This window comes from Bos taurus, chromosome 25, assembly GCF_002263795.3.
Source record: "Bos taurus isolate L1 Dominette 01449 registration number 42190680 breed Hereford chromosome 25, ARS-UCD2.0, whole genome shotgun sequence".
NCBI classification, from domain to species: Eukaryota; Metazoa; Chordata; class Mammalia; order Artiodactyla; family Bovidae; genus Bos; species Bos taurus.
This window is the reverse complement of record NC_037352.1, coordinates 982,146-999,475: the sequence shown is the minus strand read 5'-3', so window position 1 is coordinate 999,475 and position 17,330 is coordinate 982,146. Positions and strand designations below refer to the sequence as shown.

At 64.0% G+C, this 17,330-nt stretch overlaps 3 protein-coding genes across 6 annotated transcripts in view; 1 reads left to right on the top strand and 2 right to left on the bottom strand.

The window, feature by feature from the left end:
- Positions 1 to 1,727, bottom strand: TPSB2 (tryptase beta 2). The gene is made up of 6 exons (NM_174202.3): positions 1,684 to 1,727; positions 1,440 to 1,494; positions 1,159 to 1,324; positions 786 to 1,051; positions 498 to 661; positions 1 to 423 (listed from the first exon to the last, which is right to left on the bottom strand). Exons 2-6 carry the CDS (start codon positions 1,492 to 1,494, stop codon positions 259 to 261), a joined length of 816 nt encoding a protein of 271 aa, NP_776627.2. The 5' UTR covers positions 1,684 to 1,727; the 3' UTR covers positions 1 to 258.
- A 5,294-nt stretch (positions 1,728 to 7,021) lies between these two features.
- Positions 7,022 to 8,879, top strand: LOC786948 (tryptase-2-like). The gene is made up of 6 exons (NM_001319894.1): positions 7,022 to 7,044; positions 7,426 to 7,480; positions 7,596 to 7,761; positions 7,870 to 8,135; positions 8,260 to 8,423; positions 8,498 to 8,879. Exons 2-6 carry the CDS (start codon positions 7,426 to 7,428, stop codon positions 8,660 to 8,662), a joined length of 816 nt encoding a protein of 271 aa, NP_001306823.1. The 5' UTR covers positions 7,022 to 7,044; the 3' UTR covers positions 8,663 to 8,879.
- Positions 8,880 to 10,550: 1,671 nt separating this feature from the next.
- The window catches only part of CACNA1H (calcium voltage-gated channel subunit alpha1 H), a 28,597-nt gene continuing 21,817 nt past the window's right edge, over positions 10,551 to 17,330 (bottom strand). For all 4 annotated transcript variants that reach the window (XM_024985430.2, XM_024985428.2, XM_024985429.2 and 1 more), the window contains 8 exons: positions 16,899 to 17,008; positions 16,578 to 16,711; positions 16,346 to 16,416; positions 14,973 to 15,051; positions 14,130 to 14,251; positions 13,609 to 14,035; positions 13,154 to 13,314; positions 10,551 to 12,322 (listed from right to left, as the gene is read on the bottom strand). In XM_024985430.2, the coding sequence (XP_024841198.2) occupies positions 11,318 to 12,322; positions 13,154 to 13,314; positions 13,609 to 14,035; positions 14,130 to 14,251; positions 14,973 to 15,051; positions 16,346 to 16,416; positions 16,578 to 16,711; positions 16,899 to 17,008 (2,109 nt within the window). In that variant the 3' untranslated portion in view covers positions 10,551 to 11,317. The remainder of the gene's footprint in view (positions 12,323 to 13,153; positions 13,315 to 13,608; positions 14,036 to 14,129; positions 14,252 to 14,972; positions 15,052 to 16,345; positions 16,417 to 16,577; positions 16,712 to 16,898; positions 17,009 to 17,330) is intronic.

The window sequence follows — 17,330 nt, the reverse complement described above, 5'->3', positions numbered from 1 at the left end:
TGCTCTCCATGCTTTTTATGAGTGTCAGCAGCCCCTGCCAGCGCCCTGAGCTGAGTGGGGAGGGGGCTGGGGCAGGGGTTCAGGGCAGGGAGGGGTCAGCAGAGAGGGGTCAGCCAGGAGGGGGGTCATCGGGGGTGGGCATTGGGGCAGGGGGCCAGGGAAGGTGGGGGAAGGTCTCCTCCTCGGCCGGAAGCAGCGCTGAGGGGACAGAGGGGGCCAGCTCCTCCGCTGACCCAGGGGGCGGCCTGGGGACCAGGCTCAGGGCCCCTGGGGGACGTACTGGTGGATCCAGTCCAGGTAGGAGGTGACGCGGGTGTAGATGCCGGGCCGGTTGGGCTTCGCGCAACCATCGCCCCAGCTGACCACCCCCGCCTGCAGCCAGGTGCCATTCACCTTGCAGACCAGGGGCCCTCCAGAGTCGCCCTGCGGGGTGGGTTGGGGGAGTCAGTGCGGCTGCAAAGCTGGGCGGTGGGGGCTGGGGGCGGGCGCTGACCCACCTGGCAGGAGTCCCTCCCGCTGTCCCCAGCACACAAGTTATCCTCCTGCACTATGGGTACGTTGTCCCCTGTGGACAGGCCAGAGTGGTACTTCCTGTCACAGACACTGTTCTCCACGACGGGCACCTTCACCTGCTTCAGGGGGAATGGGGGCGGCAGGCGCCCTGGGGGGAGGGGGCAGAGGGAGGCAGCATCAGGGGGAAGCAGGCGGTGGGGACCCTGGTCCCCAGAGGAAACACCAGAGCCTGGAGCCTGGCCCCGCCCCATCCTGGGGGCCCCGACACTCACTTCCATTGTCCACGTTGCCCCAGCCCGTCACCCAGCACTGCGTCCCCGGGGGGAAGGTCTCCGACTCAGGGGGCAGGGTGACCGGCTGGACATGACAAGAGATGCTCACGGGCTCGTCCAGCTCCAGCAGGGCGATGTCCGCCCCGTTCTCAACGCTGTAGTAGTTGGGGTGGGGGATGATCCTGCTGATGGGCAGCAGCTGGTCCTGGTAATACAGGTGCTGCTCACGCAGCTGCACCCTGAAGTATGAGGGGCCATGGACTTCCCTGGGGACAGAGACGGGCCCCTACTCAGAGCTGAGCCACCCTCGGGACACCCAGGAGCCTGGGTGGAGCCCCAGGCGCACCCCACCCACAGGCCCCCTGGGACTCACGGTCCGACGCAGTGGGCTGCGGTCAGCACCCACTGGGGGTGGATCAGGGAGCCCCCGCAGTGGTGCCTCCAGTACTGGTGGCTGACTCTCAGGCTCACCTGCCAGGGCCATCTGCTCCCAGGGGCCTCCTGCCCCCCGACGATGCCCGCGCGCTGCAGGGCCTGGCCTGGGGCCGGAGCAGGAAGCCTTCAACCTTGGGCTCCTCTGAACCCACCACCCGCCCCTGGGCTTGTGGGGGTGGGGGAGGGCAGAGACCCCGAGGGCCCGGGGTCAGGACTCACCAGGGGCTGCGGAGACCAGGCTCAGCAGGAGGGCGAGCGCCAGCAGATGGAGCATCTGGAAGGAGCAGGGAGGGGTCTTGGGGTGCGAGTCTGCAGGTGTGGGGTGTGGTGTCTGGGGTGTGGGGTCCGGTGGCATTTGGCCCTTGATCAGGGGGTCTGTCCCTGCCGGGGTTCTGGGGCCTCAGTGCTCCGCCAGCCAGCTGCACAGTGACACCTGGTGTCAGGGTCCTGCTGGGGGGCTCACCTTGGCAGGTCCAGGCTGCTCTTGCCCAGCCTGCTCTCTCTGCCCCTTTATCCTCACAGACAACGACAGGGTCAGAGGAGGGGGCGGGTCCTCCAATCCAGGGGAGTGGGGGAGGAAGTGGATGACTCAGACCAGAGCGAGTCCATCTGGTCAGGAAGGGGCCCTGCCGCCCCCGTTCACACCAGCAGACCCGATTCCTCCATGTGGTCCCATATCCATCTCTGGCTGTTATCTGAGAACTTAACTCTACCATCAGGGGAGCCTTGTTATCTGGGGATCTGAGTGCCATCGCAGAGGGACAGGCCGAGGGATGTGACGGGGAGGGGACAGGAGAGGCCAGAGCCACCTTCCCTGGACGCTCCCCCACCAGGCCCAGCACCCCTGTCCCCCTCCTGCAGGCCGGGGTGAGCCCCATCCCTGTCCACCCACCCCACCTCCTCACTCTCCCCTGGGCCTGCTGGTCACCCGGTTCTGCAGCCCATCCGCCCTCCTCACCTCATGGCCTCCTGACCCCTGCCTCCCCTTCCCCACCATCCAGGTGGCACCTCCTGTCCTGCTGGGACACCAGCCTGGCTCTGGGGCCCTCCTGTCCCTGGCTGGCTCTCTTGCACGCCCTAGGGGTGTACTCAGCTGGATTTCTGGGGGTCGGCACCCCTGGAGACAGGCAGGAAGACAGGCTGCCCGTGCCCCATCTCAGGCGTCCCTCCAGCCGACCCTGGTCACTTATTCTGTCAACAATTCATTCCAGGGCTTCCAGGTGCTGCATCCGGGTCCATGCAGCAGGTTAATGGAGAAGGAACTCTAGGAGCCCACGGTCAGGGGTAGGGGAGGGGGGGAAGCAGGGACAACAGTGACATGCTGGTGCCCAGGGCCTGCTAGGGGACCAGGCAAGGCTTAGGGAGCCCCGGAGAGCCTTACCTGCAAAGGAGGCTCTGATTGGCTTAGCCCTGGGAAGAGGGCCAATCAGCAGCTTAAGCATGTGCTTACTCTGATTGGCTAACATTGGACCAATACCTGGTCAGGCCTGGGATGTGGGCGAGGCTAGGTGATGGGAAGGTGTGGACAGACCCCACGTGAGTCCTCCCGAAGACCTTCTGAACTGAGTATCCTTAGTTCATAAAGACCACCTCCTCCTCTTGAAACTCAGCAATAAGTTTAAGCCCCTTGTACAAAATCAGTAATAACCAAATAAATAAATAATTCAATGAAGAAATGTTTAATTTTTAACCTAAAGAGATTCTACCTAGTTAATAACGAAAATCGGAGAAGGCAATGGTACCCCACTCCAGTACTCTTGCCTGGAGAATCCCATGGACGGAGGAGCCTGGTAGGCTGCAGTCCATGGGGTGGCGAAGAGTCGGACACGACTGAGTGACTTCACTTTCACTTTTCACTTTCATGCATTGGAGAAGGAAATGGCAACCCACTCCAGTGTTCTTGCCTGGAGAATCCCAGGGACGGGAAAGCCTGGTGGGCTGCCGTCTCTGGGGTCGCACAGAGTCGGACACAACTGAAGTGACTTAGCAACAGCAGCAGCAGCAATAACGAAAATGCGATATAAATTGGGCGATCATGTTGGGGGTCAAGTTTGCAAGGTTCTGAGATGCACTTCCCGGTGTTGCAAGGATGCATCCCATGTGTCCCACCAGCTGGAGAAGCGATGCTGTTGGCTGATGGCATCCTGTCCTCAAGAGCCCTAAACCAGTGGCCTCTTGAGCTTCCTGTGGATTTCTAACTGCGGAATGAATAAGAGATGAGTGAAGCTGGTCAGTGCATTCAGCCCCTAGGGTAGCCCCAGGGGAAGTCTCTGTCTGAGGCTGTGGTCTTTGGGGCCAGGGATGGGGGTCCTGCCTCCCCAGTTATCGCAAGCCACTGGCCTGAGGTGGGACCTGAAGTGAGAAAGGACAGGAGGAGGCAGGCTCCAGGGAGGAGCCTGGGGGATGCCCTGAGAGCCTCAGTCTGCTAAGGACAGGGTGATGCAGAGAAAGTGGGGCTGGGCCACCCCGGGTGAGAGGCCTGTTGCCCCGGGGATGATGGACCTGGGGGCAGGTCTCCCCGGGGGTGGTCCTTGGGAGTGACAGGGCAGTGTGGAGGAGATTGGAGTTGGGGAGTGTGTGTCAGGAGGGACCAGCTGACCAGCCATCCCTGACCTGCCTACCAGTTCGCGGTCTCAGAGTGGAGGTCTGACTGCAGCTGTGGCTCTGGGCTGGGACCTCTGAGGAGGGCGTGGGGAGCACAGCTGGACCTGGAGCACTGGGGTCTACGGACTCTCCTGTCTGTGACCGTGGCCTTAGTTCCCACAAGGAGGAAACGCTGAGGTGGACTGGACCCAGTGCTTCTTGCCCCAGGCCCAGCCTATGGCCTGTGCTCTCCCTGCCAGGGAGGGGTCATGGGTCGAGGGTCAGAGAGCAGGAAGCCTGGAGAGCCCGTGATGTGGGCCAGTCAGGACAGCCACAGCCCTCACCCAGCTCACCTGCAGTAAGGTACTGGCTGACCAGAGGTCCACTAGGTTGTCCTGTGGGCAGAATGGGGTGAGGACCAGGAGGCCAGAGAGCCGAGGAGTCCCTGTCCTCCACTTCCCAAGCCTGGGCTCACCTGCCCGACCTTCCTGGGGGTCCAGGGGACGCAGCATGTCCAGCCGGTCTATAGGGGCTGCCTTCTGGGTCAGGTCATCCTGGCTGGTGGTCTGCAGGGCAGCGGGGGAGGCTCGGGTCGGGGGGAGCTCTACAGGGAAAAGTGGCAGCAGCCCTGAGCTGCTGAGTCACCCACACACGGGATGCCAGGCACCCACAGTGGCCGCGAGAGGGTGTTACCAGTGCAGGGTGATGTCCAGAGTGTTAGGACAGTAGCCTGGAAAGAGACTCAGAAACACAGTCCCCTGTTTTCAGGAGACAGAGATGGGGACCTTCCTAGCACATGTTTGGAACAACTGTGTCATCTGTGTGGGAAGAGAGGTGAGCCTTGGTGCTCGCCTTGTAACACACACAGAGAAACTGTTCACAGTGGCCACTAGGCCTCAGTGTAGACAATAAAACTGTAAAACACGGGAGAGAAACTATAGCGGGAAACCCTGACCTGGAGGAAGGCGAGGAGACTCGGAAACCACCAAGAGAAACAGAAGAGCTGGTGAGTTTCTGAGTCAAAAGAAACTGGACCTTGCCAAATTGAAAACTTACACTCTGAGAGACACCATTAAGAAAGTGAAAGTGTAACCCACCCACTGAGAAGGATATCTGTGAGGCAAGGGCCAGGTAAAGCGGGGAGAGGAGGAGGCTTACAACCCCTCAGACGACACCCCACTGATTTAAAGGGGCAACAGCTTGTGTAGATGCTTCCTCAAAGGTGAAGCACCTTCTTCCTCATCAGGAAAGTGCACAGAGGAGATGCCGCCACTCACCCTCTGAAACGCAGGGACACCCCGGGCTCTGCCCACTGCCTCCCCGTGTCCCTTCCTCTGAGCTGGGCAGTTGGGTGGGCGCTCACTCGAGAGGGGATCAGTGTTGCAGAAAAGAGAGGAGGGTGCCAGCAGAGCAAAAGGGCTTGTGTTCAGGCAAGGCTAATGGAGATGGGAGGGTGATGGACATGTGGGCATTGGCCAAATAAGTCGATGGATTAGGGGCAGAACTGGGTTTTACCCACTGGAGAAGGCAGGAGATAGGAGACGGGGCTGCAGTAAACCCCGAGGTGTGGAGCTGGGATTGGGGAAAGCTGGTGGCTTCAGTGTAGACACTGAACCATACAGTTCAGTAAATACAGGGGGTGTGAGCCCGTGTGTGTGCTCATGCATCAGCCCCTGTGTGCATGTGTGTGATCCCTTGCGCACGTGTGTACATGTCTGTGTTCACATGCCAGTCCGTGTGTGCATGTGTGTGCCTGTGTGTGCTCATGTGTGAGACCCTGTGCAGTTCCCTAGCTGTGTCCCTGGGAGCACCCAGGAGCCTCACTGTCACTGTCCCTGGAGTTCACGGGTGCGTCAACACCGCTTTGGAAAGTTTTCTGTAAATCTAAACGTGTTCTAAAAAATTACATTAAAAAAAAGAAATACAGAATAGAGTTTGAGGCTCAGCTCAGCCCTGTGACTGGCGTCTCTGTGCCCACCCGTCCCTGGGTCCCGTGGGCCCCACCGCAGATCAGATGGGCACAGCCCCAGCTGCCCAGCCTGGGGCAGCCCCTTCCTAACCGTCCTCTGCCTGGCCTGGGCCTGATGACTGAGCTGATTAGGCCCCTGGGAGGGGCTGGTACCTTCCTGCCCCTCCTTCTTGCCCCAGCCCCCTGCCCAGCTCCTAAGCACAGGCTGCGGGTCCTCCAGAAAGCTCAGCGGCCCCTTCTTAGGTGTCGGGGAGCTGAGGCATGGGGTTGGGTGGGGAGCTGCTTGATGATCCACGGCGGTGGGGGACAGAGGCAGTGGGGGGCAGACTTGTCTCCTCCCCGCCAATCCTGGGCTCAGAGCCCTGGCCCAACAGTGTGCACTCCGCGTTTGATCAGCTGACAAATCAGGACGATAGAGGCTCTACCTACGCTCTGAGCCCACGGGGACTATACACCTAGGAAGGTGGCCTTCGGGGAGGCACCGGGGTGGTGAGAACTGGAGCCCAGGCCACCCCTCCCAGGGCCCAGGAGGCCTGGTGTGGGGGCAGGAGAATCAATGACCAGGGTCTGCTGGAGGGACGCCCGAGATGGGGCCTGGGCAGCCCCTGCCTGTTTTGAGGGGTGCTCACCTGAGAAATCCAGCTGAGTACACCCCTAAGGCGTGCAAGAAAGCCAGCCAGGGACAGGAGGGCCCCAGAGCCAGGCTGGTGTCCCAGCAGGACAGGAGGTGCCACATGGATGGTAGGGAAGGGGAGGCAGGGGTCAGGAGGCCATGAGGTGAGGAGGGCGGATGGGCTGCAGAACCGGGTGAGCAGCAGGCCCAGGGGAGAGTGAGGAGGTGGGGTGGGTGGACAGGGATGGGGCTCACCCCGGCCTGCAGGCGGGGGACAGGGGTGCTGGGCCTGGTGGGGGAGCGTCCAGGGAAGGTGGCTCTGGCCTCTCCTGTCCCCTCCCCGTCACATCCCTCGGCCTGTCCCTCTGCGATGGCACTCAGATCCCCAGATAACAAGGCTCCCCTGATGGTAGAGTTAAGTTCTCAGATAACAGCCAGAGATGGACATGGGACCACATGGAGGAATCGGGTCTGCTGGTGTGAACGGGGGCGGCAGGGCCCCTTCCTGACCAGATGGACTCGCTCTGGTCTGAGTCATCCACTTCCTCCCCCACTCCCCTGGATTGGAGGACCCGCCCCCTCCTCTGACCCTGTCGTTGTCTGTGAGGATAAAGGGGCAGAGAGAGCAGGCTGGGCAAGAGCAGCCTGGACCTGCCAAGGTGAGCCCCCCAGCAGGACCCTGACACCGGGTGTCACTGTGCAGCTGGCTGGCCGAGCACTGAGGCCCCAGAACCCCGGCATGGACAGACCCCCTGATCAAGGGCCAAATGCCACCGGACCCCACACCCCAGACCCCAGACCCCACACCCCACACCCTTAGACCCCAGACCCCACCCCACACCCCAGACCCCAGATCCAGACCCAGACCCCACACCCATTTCCCCAGACAACACACCCTCAGACCCCTGCACCCTCAGATTCCACACCCCCAGACCCCTCACCACAGACGCCACACCCCCAGACCGCACACCCCCAGACCGCACACCCCCAGACCACACACCCCCAGAATCTACCCCCAGACCCCTCCCTGCTCCTTCCAGATGCTCCATCTCCTGGCGCTCGCCCTCCTGCTGAGCCTGGTCTCCGCAGCCCCTGGTGAGTCCTGACCCCGGGCCCTCGGGGTCTCTGCCCTCCCCCACCCCCACAAGCCCAGGGGCGGGTGGTGGGTTCAGAGGAGCCCAAGGTTGAAGGCTTCCTGCTCCGGCCCCAGGCCAGGCCCTGCAGCGCGCGGGCATCGTCGGGGGGCAGGAGGCCCCTGGGAGCAGATGGCCCTGGCAGGTGAGCCTGAGAGTCAGCCGTCGGTACTGGAGGCACCACTGCGGGGGCTCCCTGATCCACCCCCAGTGGGTGCTGACCGCAGCCCACTGCGTCGGACCGTGAGTCTCCAGGGGGTCTGCGGGCGGGGTGCGCCTGGGGCTCCACCCAGGCTCCTGGGTGTCCCGAGGGTGGCTCAGCTCTGAGTAGGGGCCCGTCTCTGTCCCCAGGGAAGTCCATGGCCCCTCATACTTCAGGGTGCAGCTGCGTGAGCAGCACCTGTATTACCAGGACCAGCTGCTGCCCATCAGCAGGATCATCCCCCACCCCAACTACTACAGCGTTAAGAACGGGGCGGACATCGCCCTGCTGGAGCTGGACAAGCTTGTGAATATCTCCTGGCACGTCCAGCCGGTCACCCTGCCCCCTGAGTCGGAGACCTTTCCCCCGGGGACGCAGTGCTGGGTGACGGGCTGGGGCAACGTGGACAATGGAAGTGAGTGTCGGGGCCCCCAGGATGGGGCGGGGCCAGGCTCCAGGCTCTGGTGTTTCCTCTGGGGACCAGGGTCCCCACCGCCTGCTTCCCCCTGATGCTGCCTCCCTCTGCCCCCTCCCCCCAGGGCGCCTGCCGCCCCCATTCCCCCTGAAGCAGGTGAAGGTGCCCGTCGTGGAGAACAGTGTCTGTGACAGGAAGTACCACTCTGGCCTGTCCACGGGGGACAACGTCCCCATCGTGCGGGAGGACATGCTGTGTGCTGGGGACAGCGGGAGGAACTTCTGCCAGGTGGGTCAGCACCCGCCCCCAGCCCCCACCGCCCAGCTTTGCAGCCGCACTGACTCCCCCAACCCACCCCGCAGGGCGACTCTGGAGGGCCCCTGGTCTGCAAGGTGAATGGCACCTGGCTGCAGGCGGGGGTGGTCAGCTGGGGCGATGGTTGCGCGAAGCCCAACCGGCCCGGCATCTACACCCGCGTCACCTCCTACCTGGACTGGATCCACCAGTACGTCCCCCAGGGGCCCTGAGCCTGGTCCCCAGGCCGCCCCCTGGGTCAGCGGAGGAGCTGGCCCCCTCTGTCCCCTCAGCGCTGCTTCCGGCCGAGGAGGAGACCTTCCCCCACCTTCCCCGGCCCCCTGTCCCAGTGCCCACCCCTGATGACCCCACTCCTGGCTGACCCCTCTCCCCACTCAGCTCAGGGCGCCGGCAGGGGCTGCTGACACTCATTAAAGAGCATGGAGAGCAGACGTGGTCCTGCCTGTCTCTGGTTACGGTGTCGCCGAGGGAGGGGAGGGCCTCAGGGCCCAGCTGGGTGCAGCCACCATCTCTGTGGGTTCCCCCACCCCTGGGCACCCACCTGGCTGTGGGGGTGGCCCTGCCCTGCCCCTCGAGCCCAGGGCCACTCTCTGCACACTGGCTTGTGTTTTTGGTGAGGTAAAAAGTACCTTTCACGACAGGTAAAGCAACACAGTCATTGAGATGATTCTCGGGGCCCCAGGTACCCAGCAATGAGTCAAGAATCAGATTATCATCCCCTATAGCCTGTCCCCGCCCCAGGGCCCTGTCCTAACAATCCAGACTACCCAGCCTGGCAGGCAGCCCCTAGGAGGCCTGCCCAGTGACCCCAGACTCTCGCCAGAGGATGCGGACTCCCTGGCACGCTGGTCCCCACCCCACCCCGTCCCCCAGGGTGACCTGGAGAACCTCTGTTCCCCAGGGGCCAATACATCACCCAGGTGAGCTGGGTGAGGACTGTGGTCCACGTCCCTGCTTCTGCACACAGCCTGGTCAACTGTCCCGCCCTCCTGTCCTCTAACCCTTGACCCACGACCCGTCCTTGGCACAGAGAGTGGGGGCCACTGCCTGGGCCTGGGGCAAGAACTACTGTAGCAGCCCTGGGTCCGACCCAGCTCAGCGTCTTCTCCTTGTGGGAACTGAGGCCAACATCATAGGCAGGAAGATCACAGACCCTAGCACCCCGGGTCCACCTCTGTCCAACTTGGGGGGCTGCTTGCTCTCTGGAGTCCTGCAGTTCTTCGAATCTCCACCAGAAGGAGACCCTACCACATCTGGGCTGGGCAGGGCCAGGCAGGTGGGGAAGCGGGGGAGGGGCCGGCTGCAGCCCAGGGCCCCCATACTGGAGACTCGCTGCCCACCTGGGTTGGAGCAAATAGGTCCCGGCCTCAGCCAGGTAAGTCCCAGATGCCACCTCCCACCACCTGGACTAGCCTGGAGGCAGCCACTGTCCTGCTGCCATGGGCACCTGCTTTGCTGAGTGGAAGGCAGTGCCTGAATGCTATCAGGGAGCCAACCCTGCACGGGGTACAGGCCCACACCATGGCCACAGCCACAGCCCACCATGGAGGATCACAGGTTCTAAGCTGACCTGGCCGCCCTCTGTTCCTGCTCTCAGGGGTAAGGGATCGTGGGGGGAGAGGGTCTCTGCACTGGGGCTGCAGCTGAGGCCAGCAAGACATGGGGCAGGTCTGGGGTCAGAGCCTTCAGGCAGGGACACAGGTAGAGAGACAGCAGGCGGGGGTCAGTGCCCTCCACAGCCCCAAGCGACTGCCCAGCTAGGAAGCTGTCTCACAGGGGCCCACGCCCCTGCTTCCACCCCTGCCGGGAGCCCTTGCAAAATCTTCCCGGTCGGATCAGACTCCAGCCATATGGTTCTGGCTGCCAAGGTGAGCTTGGCTTTTTCCCAGCAGAACTTTCTATCTGAGATCTGCCGGGGAGTGTGGTGAGGGTGGGGTGGGGAACTGGGGAGTGGTGAGGACCTACAGGGGCAGGGGGGCTTTGTGGAGCCCTGTGGCCCTGGTGGTGGCATCACCCACGTCTGCCCTTGCTAAGGCCACAGGCTGGCCACCCTCCCGTGGGGGAGGGGCGTACCAATTCTGGCAGTGGAAATCCAACGTGTTTCTTAAATAAGTTAATATTTATTCTGCTCTGCTTTGCAACCCCCCTCCCCTCCCCTTGACTTGAGAAGCCGAGTTTTCCACATCGGATTATTGCAAACGTTTAACCTGAATTTATAAAAGAAAGTGAAACGATGGGGCCATCAGCTCAAAGTCTTGAACCAGGCCCCACGGGCAGTGGGGGGCTTATTGCACGGTCCCCACTCCCTGGCGACCGGTCATTTCCCAGGGACCAGAGTCAAGGTGCTCTCTGGAATCCTGAGGGGTTGGAACGGCAGGGAGTGGGTGTGGAGGGGAGATGAGACAGCGATGAGTGGTGGAGACATGGATGAGAACTCGAGACTGTGAATGACGGAAAGCGTGGCCACGGCGGCCTTTGGCAGGAAGCCGCCACCAGAGGGCGCGAGCAGCCCCAAGCGTGTTCCCTATAGAAAGAAGAGGATGGGGCTCTGCTGGGTGGCCTCTGCCTTCCTCCTCCTGGCCCGTGTCCCTGGGACTCCTGGGCGGGCCGCCAACACGGCCTGGGACCACCTCGGCACACTGGGAAACCCCAAACCTGAATCGACAGGACGGAGGCCTCTGGCTGTGGCCTCCGCTGCTCCACGTGCCCAGAATGGCATGGGCCTCCCCTTCCCTGCACTGACATCCTTCTGGCTCCTCTGCCCTCGGGGGGCCCAAGCCAGGATCCACACACAGCTCTGTCCTGGCCGCCACCCTGCTGGGCGCACCTCAACCCCCGTGCCAAAGCCTGTGGGCACTGCACCCAAGCTACACGGGCTCATCCACGTCGTCACCCGGGACTGGCACAGCCGGGGGGGACGCTCTCTTCGGTGGGCTCTCCGGGACAGTGAGGTGCACCCCCCGCCCCTCCTCTAGGGGGTCTCCTGAGGGCACTGTGGACTCCATCTCCCGGGGTTCTGGAGGGGCCGCGGTGCCTGAGGAGGAGGGTCTGGGTTCTGGGGTGGCCCCATGGCCCGCATCTGTGAACAGGTCCCCACTGGGGCTCCCCACGTCCAGTGGCTCAAAGGTGAAGTTCGGGACAGTCAGGTGTTCTGTACGGCAGGGGCCCTGGCCCCGCCGCTCCCCCTTGGCAGCAGCGTCCAGCCCTGTGCTGTCTGCGGGCTCCAGGGGGTCCCTATGGGGCACAGCCTCGCAGGATGGGGTTCGCCGCCGCAGGGTGGTGCTGCCGCCTTCTGCCGCAGGGGCCCTGGCCGCACCCTCGTCCTCAGCGGGGGGCTCTATGGAAATGCAGGGGGGGCTCATCTTCTTCTTCCTGCGCGCCCCTAGGGCCAGCTCGGCCTCCAGGACCCGGGGCTTCGCCTCCCCGGCCTCTGGACGGCTGTCCCCAACTCCTGGCTCCCCCAAGGGCCGCCTCTGCTCATCCACCCGGCCCGGCTGGTCCAGGAAGCCCCGGGCGTCCACGCTGTAGAGCCTGTGCACGTCTGGCTCGCCGCCCACGATCCCACAGGCAGTGGGCGAGGCCAAAGGGCTGCGGGCAGAGCTGGTGATGTGGCTGACCTCCTCGTCAGCTGGGTCTGGGGCTTCGGACTCCTCCCCGCCTGGGGCAGGAGGCCGGCTGGAGATGCAGTGCTGTCCAGAAGTGTGCTTGCGGGTGCGGATGCTGGAGGGTCGCGGGGACCGGGATGGGGACCGCAAGGAGGGCCCCAGGGATGCCTGTCTCACGGGGGTCTTCCCGCCAGGCTCTCCCCAGAATGGGCTGCTGTCCTCAGTGCCATCGACATGCCCTTCCAGGGACTCCGTGTGGACGGCCTCCTGCAAAGGCAGGGAGTCAGGTGAGACCAGCCAGAGGGACCCCCTCCCCACTCCAGGCCAGGTGACCTTGTGACCCCCCAAGGCTATGGGCCAGGGTGAGACGAGGCTGCAAGATGCTGGTGTGGATGCACTTGCCCCGCAACTGGAGCAGAGGAGCCCTCACCAATTCTGGTCGTATGGGGAGGAATGGAGGCCAAGCTCCTGTGGGCAGAGCCTTCCCAGGGCCCTGGAAACCCTGAGGGGCACAGACCCCGGCTGCAGCCGCTGCTGGACTGCGGTACTAGATCAGCTTGGTTCCCCAAGCAGGGAGGGGGAAGGGAGGGGGACCAAAGGCTCAGGCAGGAGAGGATCTCTGGCTGCAGCCAGGCTCGTGGGCACGGTTTCTGGGGAGGGGGGTTCTGGGGGGCTTAGGCTGCTGTTTCGGAGAAGATAATGGCACCCCACTCCAGTACTCTTGCCTGGAAAATCCCATGGAGCCTGATGGGCTGCAGTCCATGGGGTCGCTAAAAGTCAGACACGACTGAGCGACTTCACTTTCACTTTTCACTTTCATGCACTGGAGAAGAAAATGGCAACCCACTCCGGTGTTCTTGCCTGGAGAATCCCAGGAATGGGGGAGCCTGGTGGGCTGCCGTCTATGGGGTCGCACAGAGTCGGACACGACTGAAGTGACTTAGCAGCAGGCTGCTGTTTAAGGGGCCATGGGTCCCCGTGGCCGGGTGTGGTCATTACACACTCCAAGGGCCCAGCGCCCACGTCTCTCACGCTTCAAATGGGGAGGGAATCCCAGAGACCCCAGGGCTCGGCTGAGGACCCGAAAGCGCCTCCTACCTGTCTGCAGAGAAGTCGGCCGACATTAGGCGACCGGGCTGCACCCCGTGGGGGCAGGGCACGGAGGGTGTCGCCGCCCCTGGACGGGGAGGACACGGCGGACGGAACCTGGAGGGAGGCGCAGGACTCCACAGGCGGCGAGTGGGCAGCGGTGACCTGGCCTGCGGCAGGAAAACGCCAGAAATGTGTATCCACCCCCAGCGGGCCCTGCCCGACAACACACGCCCCTCTGACCCCTGCCCCGACTGCCCTTCTGAGCCCCGCCCGCCCTGCCCCATCGCCCCTCTGGCCCCGCCCCGGCCCCTCTGCCCCACCTGACTCCGCCCCCATCGCCCCCTGGCTCCGCCCTGGCCCCTGCCCTCACCCATCCCCCCCTTTGGCTCCGCCCCGGCCCCCCGCCACCCCGCGTCGGCCCCGCCCGCCCAGGGCCAGGCTGCATCCGCCAGAGGCTGTACCGGCGGCCGCGCCCGCGTAGGTCTCCATCTCCACCTCCTGTAGCGGGTGGGGGTGAGCGGCTGCCGCAGGCGCCACGGGCCGGAACATGTAGCTGTCGTTGGGCAGGGATAGCATCCTGGACACCGACACCTTGCGCACGACCAGCACGTTGGGGGAGTCCGGCGAGGCGCCGGGGCTCTGAGGGGCCGCCGGCCTGGGACGGGCGGGGGACCCCTGCGCCATTTCCATCTCAAGCTCTGCGTCCAGCTCGGCGTCCTCGCGGGCCTCCTTGTTGCTCTCCTCCAGGTGCTTCATGAGCACGGCCACCACCACGTTGACAAGCACGAACTGGGCCACCAGCACGAAGGTGACGAAGTAGATGGGCGAGATGGCCGGCAGGTAGGTGAGGCAGTGCTTGTCCTCGCGGGCGCACTCGCGCAGCGTGTCCTGCGGGCAGAGGGCGGCGGGCAGGCTCCCACCTCCGCCGGCAGCCCCCTACTCTGGGGGCTCCCATCGCCCCGCCCACTGCGCCAGCCTGTACCTTCATGATCCCGTTCCAGTTGTCCCCGGTGGACACGCGGAACAGCGTGAGGAAGGCCATGCCGAAGTTAGAGAAGGTGGCGTGTCTGCTCAGGCCCTCGCAGGGGTTGTCCTCACTGCATTCTGCCGGGAGCGACCGGGTCAGCCCGCCCCACGGGGCCAGGGCACACACGGGCCTGCCCTCGCCCGGGAGAAAGCCATGCTCCTCGGGGTGCAGGGTGGTGGCCCAGCAAGTCCCCTGCTCTGCGGAATGACCGGGAGGCCCTGGCACTGGAGAGCCCCAGATGCGGGGTCAGGCCTGGGAGTCGCCAGGTCCAGGGTCGGGGCACCAACTTCGGGGTCCGGGCAGACCCTCAAAGGTGACAGCCACCTCAACCCCCTCCCACACAGGCCCACTGGTGGCTCCTGGAACCCATTAAGTGTTCGTTCAGTGACACCCAGTGGGAGGGGGCACCCATAGGACCTGGGCCGCCACAAAAGGTCCCCACAGGCCCCTACCTAGACTGGACAGAGCCGCACGTGCGGGAGGTCTGAGGAGACCCTGGGTGATAGGAAGGGCTGGCTACAGCACAACCCTGGGGCCGGTAGACTTGGGGCCACACCTGTGTGTGTGTGCGTGCACTCACACTGATGTGCGGCTCCGTCGGCCTGGCCTGGGTGTTAACACGTGTGCGGGTCTGCACAGCGCGTCTACATGCGCCACGTCCACAGTTACCTCACAGTGAAGGGCCGCGGGGCAGGGGCCGGGCTGGAGGCCGGGCCAGCAGCCTGAACGCATGCGCATGCGTGAAGCTGCGCCTCCTCGGGGAGTCTGGGGAGTGGAACGCCGCGTTGCCGCACTCACCTAGCCTCCCGAACAGCTCCACTCCCAGGGCAGCATAGATAAAAAACAGGAGCATGAAAAGCAGGCCGAGGTTCCCTACCTACACAAGAGAGAAGCGGAGCGAGGTCAGGGGGCTCAGCCCGTCCCGTCCCCCACCCGCGACCTGCCCAGCAGTTCCCAGGCCTGCCTTGAGCCCTGTTCTTGCTCCAGGCCTCCTGGCCTCGAGGCTCCTGTGGCCCCAGGGCTGCCTGGTGCCCAGGGCCCCTCCTTGGCTCTCACTCCTGCCCTGCACTCCAGGGGGCTGCATCCAGTTCCTCTGCTCCTGAGACCTCCCAGCGGCTTGGGTGGACTCCAGCCTCAGGGTCCCCACGGCGAGGTGAAGGAGGAAGCTCTGCAGGCTGCCAGGTCTTGCCCAACCCCTGCCCGTGGCTCTTCCATGAACTTGCCGCCCTTCCTCCACACCTGCCTGACTCTGATGTGGCTGGTCCCTCTCTTCACCAGCCCCCAGAGACATTGCACCGGGGGTGGCCGGGGCCTGGGCTTCCCTCCCACCGCCCCATCCAGCCGCTCCCAGACAGGGGGTGGCTACACTGGAGCACTAAGGGCATAACTCGGGGCTGAGGAAGGCTGCTGGGGACCAGTGGAGGCCAGCTGAAGATGCAGGGTGTGGACGGCTGGGAAGGCAGCCGGATGGATAGATATATGCTGGGCCGGTGGACAGTGGCCAGGAGGGCTGGATGATGGACAGCTGGGCATCTGGTAGATGGGGGACAGACAACTGTCTGAATGGATGGATAGAAGCCTGGGTGGCTGGATGGCTTGTTAAGAGGGCTGGAGTCACGGTCAGATGGACACATGGATGCCCGGGTGGACTGGCTCAGGGGCTGAATACTACACAGATGGGGTAATGAGACTTTCAACTCAAGAAGCCATACAGGGTCAGGGTTGGGGCTGTGGACACAGGATGTGAGGACAGGGCCTGAGCTGGCTTCAGGAGAGACAGGCCTCTGGCCAACACCCGAGCCCCGGGTGTGGGCCTCCAAACTCGACAAGCCCGCTGCAGCCACGGGCTCTGCCCTCTGCCCAAAGCCCACTGAGCGCAGAACTGCACCAGGCAGTGGGCCCTGGTGTTCCCCAGAGAGACTAGAGTGAGGCCGGAAAGCAGGTGGGCCGCCCCTCACAGCACAGCTCAGCAGCCCATTACTCCCTGTAGGTGGCGGGGAGGGGCTTGAATAATTGTGTTTGTCTAGAGACTAGAAAGACCACGTGAACGAATGATGCCTGACCAGTGAGCCAGGCCCTCCTGCAGTCTTGTCCTCTTGGGGGCATCTGTGATGCCCACCCTGGGAGCAGGGGAGCCAGACCCAGGCCAGGCCCCTGAGCGGCCGACGTACCTGGGGCAGCGCCTGGACCACCGTGTCCAGCAGGGCCCGCATGCCCGTGGCCATCTTGAGCAGCTTCAGGACTAGGACGGGGAGCCGAGCATTAGTGGGGGGTGGGGCTGGTCTGACCCGAACTGCGCATACCCCCACCCCCCGGTCCCCAGGCGGTCCACTGGGGCAGGTGAGGCAGGAGGTGGGGGGCGGGCCCTTGAACAGCGCGAGGCTCAGGTGGGTGGTGGCCTACCGCGGGCGATACGGAGGACACGCATGATTCGGATGATGGTGGGGTTGATGGGCAGCGCTGCATTCATCTCGATCTCCTCCAACGTGATGCCCATGATGGACAGCAGAACGATGGCCAGGTCCAGCTGGTTCCACCTGGGTGGGCGGGCAGGCATGGCTCAGCGCCAGCCAGTGCCTCCCCCCAGCACCCCGGCCCTTCGGAGCACCTGCAGTCCCTTCCCTGTCCCCTGGGAATGTCCTGGTATCGCCAGGGGCACCCCTGCTCAGCACCGTTGCCTCTGCAGGCTCCGGCCACGGTGCCCATCTGCCCCGCCCTACACACCTGTCCTTGAAGAACCTCCGGAACCCAAAGGCCACCAGCTTCAGCACGGCCTCGACGACAAAGACGATGGTGAACACGTAATTGCAGTACTTGAGGGCCTCGTCCAGAGCCTGGGGGCGAGCACCAGGCTCCTGAACATCAGGCCCCCTGCAACGCTGCCCACCCTGCCCCACCTCTCTGCTCTGCTGACCGACCGGGGCACCCCAGGCCCGCCCACGGACAGGCCTCAGCTATTACTGGATGGAGGTCTATGCTGGCTTAGGGAGGCCTGCCTGGCCTAACCCTCACAGGATTCTCAGCACGACCCTCAGTTCGGGGAACCTGCTGCTGGGAACCCAGACTCCCAGCCCTGGCTGGACCAGTCCCACCCACAGCCCAGGGCAGAAGCCAGCCAGCCAGACGGGCTCAGCTTCAGCTACAGAATCAGAGACT